We start from the raw sequence: 7933 nt of genomic DNA on the forward strand, positions 1-7933 counted from the left end.
ATTCCATCATGTGTACATAACGTTTTTTTCATCCATTCTTTTGTATGCAAGATGAATAAATTCTTTTTTTTTTTTTCTTTTGAGACAGAGTCTTGCTCTGTCGCCCAGGCTGGAGTGCAGTGGCGTGATCTCAGCTCACTGCAAGCTCCGCCTTCCAGGTTCATGCCATTCTCCTGCCTCAGCCTCCCCAGCAGCTGGGACTACAGGCGCACACCGCCATGCCTGGCTAATTTTTTGTATTTTTAGTAGAGACGGGGTTTCACCGTGTTAGCCAGGATGGTCTCAATCTCCTGACCTCATGATCGGCCCGCCTCAGCCTCCCAAAGTGCTGGGATTACAGGCATGAGCCACCTTGCCTGGCCAAGATGAATAAATTCTAGATATCTGCTGTACAATATAGTACCTATAGTTAACGATAAGGTATTGGGCACTTTAAAATACGTTAAGAGAATACATGTTATCTTTTTTTTTTTTTTTTTGAGACAGAGTCTCACTCTGTCGCCAGGCTGGAGTGCAGTGGCACTATCTCGGCTCACTGCAACCTCCGCCTCCCGGGTTTAAGCGATTCTCCTGCCTCAGCCTCCCCAGCAGCTGGGACTACAGGCGCACACCACCATGCCCGGCTAATTTTTTTGTATTTTTAGTAGAGACGGGGTTTCACTGTGTTAGCCAGGATGGTCTCGATCTCCTGACCTCATGATCGCCCGCCCTGGCCTCCCAAAGTGCTGGGATTACAGGCGTGAGCTACCACGCCCGGCCCAATACATGTTATCGTAAGTCTTCTTACCAAAACACACACACACACACGCGCGCATGAACACAAGCAGGCCAAGCACAGTGGCTCATGCCTGTAATCCCAGCACTTTGGGAGGCCATGGCAGGAGGATCACTTGAGTCTGGGATATTGAGACCAGCCTGGGCAACATAGTACGACCTCAACTTTACAAAAGACAAAAAAAAAAAAAATGAGTAGGGCATGATGGCACATGCAGTGAGCTGAGATCGCACCACTGCACTGCAGCCTGGGGAGTGAGACCCTGTTTCAAAAAAAAAAAAAAAAAAAAAGAAGAGATTCCAAGATGGCTGAATAGGAACAGCTCCAGTCTCCAGCTCCCAGCGTGAGCGACACAGAAGACGGGTGATTTCTGCATTTCCAACTGAGGTACTGGGTTCATCTCACTGGGGCGTGTCAGACAGTGGGTGCAGGACAGTGGGTGCAGCCCACCAAACAAGAGCCGAAGCAGGGCGAGGCATCGCCTCACCTGGGAAGTGCAAAGGGTAAGGGAATTTCCTTTCATAGTCAAGGGAAACCGTGACACACAGCACCAGGAAAATGGGGTCACTCCCACCCTAATACTATGCTTTTCCAACAGTCTTAGCAAAGGGCACACCAGGTGATTATATCCTGCACCTGGTTTGGAGGGTCCCACGCACACTGGGCCTCCCTCATTGCTAGCACAACATTCTGAGATCTAACTGCAAGGTGACAGCGAGGCTGGGGGAGGGGCGCCTGCCATTGCTGAGGCTTGAGTAGGTAAATAAAGCGGCTGGTCCAGGTAAGCTGGAACTGGGTGGAGCCCACCAAAGTTCAAGGAGGCCTGCCTGCCTCTGCAGACTCCACCTCTAAGGACGTGGCATACGCAAACAAAAGGCAGCAGAAACCTCTGCAGATTTAAATGTCCCTGTCTGACAGCTTTGAAGAGAGTAGTGGTTCTCCCAGCATGGAGTTTGAGATCCGAGAATGGACAGACTGCCTCCTCAAGTGGGTCTCTGACCCCCAAGTAGCCTAACTGGGAGGCACCCCCTAGTAGGGGCAGACTGACACCTCACACAGCCGGGTACCCCTCTGAGACAAAGCTTCCAGAGAAACGATCACACAGAAACATTTGCTGTTCAGCAATATTCACTCTTCTGCAGCCTCTGCTGCTGATACCCAGACAAACAGGGTCTGGAGTGGACCTCCAGCGAACTCCAACAGACCTGCAGCTGAGGGTCCTGACTGTTAAAAGGAAAACTAACAAACAGAAAGGACATCCACACCAAAACCCCATCTGTACATCACCATCATCAAAGACTAAAGGTGGATACAACCACAAAGATGGGGAAAAAACAGCAGAAAAGCTGAAAATTCTACAAGTCAGAGCGCCTCTCCCCCTCCAAAGGAACACAGCTCCTCGCCAGCAACGGAATAAAGCTGGACGGAGAATGACTTTGACGAGTTGAGAGAAGGCTTCAGACGATCAAACTTCTCCAAGCTAAAGGAGGAAGTTTGAATCCATCGCAAAGAAGACAAAAACCTTGAAAAAAGATGAGACGAATGGCTAACTAGAATAAGCAATGTAGAGAAGTCCTTAAATGACCTGATAGAGCTGAAAACCATGGCACAAGAACTACGTGACAAATGCACAAGCTTCAGTAACCGATTCAATCAACTGGAAGAAAGGCTATCAGTGATTGAAGATCAAATGAATGAAATGAAGCGAGAAGAGAAGTTTAGAGAAAAAAGAGTAAAAAGAAATGAACAAAGCCTCCAAGAAATATGGGACTATGTGAAAAGACCAAATCTACATCTGATTAGTGTACCTGAAAGTGACGGGGAGAATGGAATCAAGCTGGAAAACACTCTGCAGGATATTATCCAGGAGAACTTTCCCAATCTAGCAAGGCAGGCCAACATTCAAATTCAGAAAATACAGAGAACGCCACAAAGATACTCCTCAAGAAGAGCAACTCCAAGACACATAATTGTCAGATTCACCAAAGCTGAAATGAAGGAAAAAATGTTACGGGCAGCCAGAGAGAAAGGTCGGGTTACACACAAAGGGAAGCCCATCAGACTAATGGCAGTTCTCTCAGCAGAAACTCTACAAGCCAGAAGAGAGTGGGGGCCAATATTCAACATTCTTAAAGAAAAGAATTTTCAACCCAGAATTTCATATCCAGCCAAACTAAGTTTCATAAGTGAAGGAGAAATAAAATCCTTTACAGACAAGCAAATGTTGAGAGATTCTGTCACCACCAGGCCTGCCCTACAAGAGATCCTGAAGGAAGCATTAAACATGGAAAGGAACAACAGGTACCAGCCATTGCAAAAACATGCCAAAATGTAACAACCATAGATGCTAGGAAGAAACTGCATCAACTAACGAGCAAAATAACCAAGCTAACATCATAATGACAGGATCAAATTCACACATAACAATATTAACCTTAAATGTAAATGGACTAAATGCTCCCATTAAAAGACACAGACTGGCAAACTGGATAAAGACTCAAGACCCATCAGTGTGCTATATTCAGGAGACCCATCTCACACGCAGAGACACATATAGGCTCAAAATAAAGGGATGGAGGAAGATCTACCAAGCAAATGGAAAACAAAAAAAAAAGGCAGGGGTTGCAATTCTAGTCTCTGATAAAACAGACTTTAAACCAACAAAGATCAAAAGAGACAAAGAAGGCCATTACATAATGGTAAAGGGATCAATTCAACAAGAAGAGCTAACTATCCTAAATACATATGCACCCAATACAGGAGCACCCAGATTCATAAAGCAAGTCCTTAGAGACTTACAAAGAGACTTAGACTCTCACACAATAATATTGGGAGACTTTAACACCCCACTGTCAACATTAGACAGATCAACGAGACAGAAAGTTAACAAGGATATCCGGGAACTGAACTCAGCTCTGCACCAAGTAGACCTAATAGATATCTACAGAACTCTCCATCCCAAATCAATAGAATATACATTCCTCTCAGCACATCGCACTTATTCCAAAATTGACCACATAGTTTGAAGTAAAGCACTCCTCAGCAAACATAAAAGAACAGAAATTATAACAAACTGTCTCTCAGACCACAGCGCAATCAAACTAGAACTCAGGATTAAGAAACCCACTCAAAACTGCTCAACTACATGGAAACTGAACAACCTACTAATGAATGACTACTGAGTACATAACGACATGAAGGCAGAAATAAAGATGTTCTTTGAAACCAATGAGAACACAGATACAATAAAGATACAAACAACACATTTAAAGCAGTGTGTAGAGGGAAATTTATAGCACTAAATGCCCACAAGAGAAAGCAGGAAAGATCTAAAATTGACACCCTAACATCACAATTAAAAGAACTAGAGAAGCAAGAGCAAACACATTCAAAAGCTAGCAGAAGGCAAGAAATAACTAAGATCAGAGCAGAACTGAAGGAGACAGAGACACAAAAAACCCTCTAAAAAATCAATGAATCCAGGAGCTGGTTTTTTGAAAAGATCGACAAAATTGATAGACCACTAGCAAGACTAATAAAGAAGAAAAGAGAGACGAATCAAATAGATGCAATAAAAAATGATAAAGGGGATATCACCACCAACCCTACAGAAATACAAATTACCATCAGATAATACTATAAACACCTCTACGCAAATAAACAAGAAAACCTAGAAGAAATGGATAAATTCCTGGACACATACACTCTCCCAAGACTAAACCAGGAAGAAGTTGAATCCCTGAATAGACCAATAACAGGCTCTGAAATTGAGGCAATAATTAATAGCCTACCAACCAAAAAAAGTCCAGGGCCAGACAGATTCACAGCCGAATTCTACCAGAGGTACAAGGAGGAGCTGGTACCATTCCTTCTGAAACTATTCCAATCAATGGAAAAAGAGGGAATCCTCCCTAACTCATTTTATGAGGCCAACGTCATCCTGATACCAAAGTCTGGCAGAGACACAACAAAAAAAGAGAATTTTAGACCAATATCCCTGATGAACATCGATGCAAAAATCCTCAACGAAATACTGGCAAACCGAATCCAGCAGCACATCAAAAAGCTTATCCACCATGATCAAGGGGGCTTCATCCCTGGGATGCAAGGCCGATTCAACACAGGCAAATCAATAAACGTAATCCAGCATATAAACAGAACCAAAGACAAAAACTACATGATTATCTCAATAGATGCAGAAAAGGCCTTTGACAAAATTCAACAGCCCTTCATGCTAAAAACTCTCAATAAATTCGGTATTGATGGAATGTATCTCAAAATAGTAAGAGCTATTTATGACAAACCCACAGCCAATATCATACTGAATGGGCAAAAACTGGAAGCATTCCCTTTGAAAACTGGCATAAGACAGGGATGCCCTCTCTCACCACTCCTATCCAACATAGTGTTGGAAGTTCTGGGCAGGGCAATCAGGCAGGAGAAAGAAAGAAAGGGTATTCAATTAGGAAAAAGAGGAAGTCAGCAGAGCGGTTTGGTCATTCATTGGGCTAGTGTCGGTTCTTTGCTCCGCGACTGCGGCTCTTCCTCGGGCAGCGGAAGCGGCGCAGCAGTCGGAGAAGTGACCTAAAACTTCGGCATTGGGTGAAAGAAAATGGCCTGACCTAAGCTCGTAAATCCACCAGTGGGAAAGTGCCCGGCAAACAGCTGGACATGAAAGCCGCCAGGAAAAGCGCCCCCTCTACCGGCAGGGTGAAGAAGCCTCATTGCTATAGGCCCAGGACCCTGGCGCTTCCAGAGATGCGTCCCTATCAGAAGTCGACCCAGCTGCTCATCCGGAAGCTGCCCTTCCAGAGGTTGGTGAGGGAGATCGCGCAGGATTTCAAAATCGACCTGAGGTTTCAGAGCCCGGCCATCCGTGCGCTGCAGGAGGCTAACAAAGCGTACCTGGTGGGTCTGTTCGAAGATACTAATCTGTGTATCATCCACGCTAAGGGAGTCACCATCATGCCCAAAGGAATCCAGTTGGCTCGCCGGATCTGGGGAGAGAGAGCTTAAGTGAAGGCAGTTTTTATGGCGTTTTGTAGTAAATTCTGTAAAATACTTTGGTTTAATTTGTGACTTTTTTTCTAAGAAATTGTTTATAATATGTTGCATTTGTACTTAAGTCATTCCATCTTTCACTCAGGATGAATGCGAAAAGTGACTGTTCACAGACCTCAGTGATGTGAGCACTGTTGCTCAGGATTGACAAGTTGCTAATATGCAGAAGGGATGGGTGATATTTCTTGCTTCTAATGATGCATGTTTCTGTATGTTAATGACTTGTTGGGTAGCTATTAAGGTATTAGAATTGATAAATGTGTACAGGGTCCTTTTGCAATAAAACTGGTTATGACTTGAAAAAAAAAAGGAAAAACAGGAAGTTAAAGTGTCCCTGTTTGCAGATGACATGATTGTATATTTAGAAAACCCCATCATCTCCAGCCCAAAATCTCAAGCTGATAAGCAACTTCAGCAAAGTCTCAGGATACAAAATCAACATGCAAAAATCGCAAGCATTCTTATATACCAGTAACAGACAAACAGAGAGCCAAATAATGAGTGAACTCCCATTCACAATTGCTTCAAAGAGAATAAAATACCTAGGAATCCAACTTACAAGGGATGTGAAGGATCTCTTCAAGGAGAACTACAAACCACTGCTCAATGAAATAAAAGAGGACACAAACAAATGGAAGAATATTCCACGCTCATGGATAGGAAGAATCAATATCGTGAAAACAGCCATACTCCCCAAGGTAATTTATAGATTCAATGCCATCCCCGTTAAGCTACCAATGACTTTCTTCACAGAATTGGAAAAATCTACTTTAAAGTTCATATGGAACCAAAAAAGAGCTCGCATTGCCAAGACAATCCTAAGCCAAAAGAACAAAGCTGGAGGCATCATGCTACCTGACTTCAAACTATACTACAAGGCTACAGTAACCAAAACAGCACAGTACTGGTACCAAAACAGACATACAGACCAATAGAAAAGAACAGAGCCCTCAGAAGTAATACCACACACATCTACAACCATCTGATCTTTGACAAACCTGACAAAAACAAGAAATGGGGAAAGGATTCCCTATTTAATAAATGGTGCTGGGAAAATTGGCTAGCCATATGTAGAAAGCGGAAACTGGATCCCTTCCTTATACCTTATACAAAAATTAATTCAAGATGGATTAGAGACTTAAATGTTAGACCTAAAACCATAAAAACCCTAGAAGAAAACCTAGGCAATACCATTCAGGACATACGCATGGGCAAGGACTTCATGTCTAAAACACCAAAAGCAATGGCAACAAAAGCCAAAATTGACAAATGGGATCTAATTAAACTAAAGAGCTTCTGCACGGCAAAAGAAACTACCATCAGAGTGAACAGGCAACCTACAGAATGGCAGAAAATGTTTGCAATCTACTCATCTGACAAAGGGCTAATATCCAGAACCTACAAAGAACTCAAACAAATTTACAAGAAAAAAACAAACAACCCCATCAAAAAGTGGGCAAAGGATATGAACAGACACTTCTCAAAAGAAGACATTTATGCAGCCAACAGACACATGAAAAAATGCTCTCATCACTCACCATCAGAGAAATGCAAATCAAAACCACAATGAGATACCATCTCACACCAGTCAGAATGGTGATCATTAAAAAGTCAGGAAACAACAGTTGCTGGAGAAGATGTGGAGAAATAGGAACAGTCTTACACCGTTGGTGGGACTGTAAACTCAACCATTGTGGAAGACAGTGTGGCGATTCCTCAAGGATCTAGAAATAGAAATACCATTTGACCCAGTCATCCCATTACTGGGATATACCCAAAGGATTGTCAATCATGCTGCTATAAAGACACATGCACACGTATGTTTATTGCAGCACTATCCACAATACAAAGACCTAGAACCAACCCAAATGTCCATCAATGAGAGACTGGATTAAGAAAATGTGGCATATATATACCATGGAATACTATGCAGCCATTAAAAAGGATGAATTCATGTCCTTTGTAGGGACATGGATGCAGCTGGGAACCATCATTCTCAGCAAACTATCACAAGAACAGAAAACCAAATACCGCATATTCTCACTCATAGGTGGGAATTGAACAATGAGAACACTTGGACACAGCAAGGGAAACATC

At 43.0% G+C, this 7933-nt stretch overlaps 1 protein-coding gene across 1 annotated transcript; it reads left to right on the forward strand.

The window, feature by feature from the left end:
• The first annotated feature begins 5248 nt into the window (after positions 1-5248).
• On the forward strand, positions 5249-6135 carry LOC112604977 (histone H3.3-like). Its single transcript, XM_025354521.1, has one exon. It carries the CDS (start codon positions 5447-5449, stop codon positions 5789-5791), a length of 345 nt encoding a protein of 114 aa, XP_025210306.1. The 5' UTR covers positions 5249-5446; the 3' UTR covers positions 5792-6135.
• The last annotated feature ends 1798 nt before the right edge of the window (positions 6136-7933 follow it).

The sequence above is a fragment of the Theropithecus gelada genome, chromosome 13 (genome assembly GCF_003255815.1).
Source record: "Theropithecus gelada isolate Dixy chromosome 13, Tgel_1.0, whole genome shotgun sequence".
In the NCBI taxonomy this organism is placed as follows: domain Eukaryota; kingdom Metazoa; phylum Chordata; class Mammalia; order Primates; family Cercopithecidae; genus Theropithecus; species Theropithecus gelada.

Excerpts from the sequence above, each read along its gene's own strand:
- LOC112604977 (XM_025354521.1), top strand. The coding sequence starts at position 5,447 with ATGAAAGCCGCCAGGAAAAGCGCCCCCTCTACCGGCAGGGTGAAGAAG.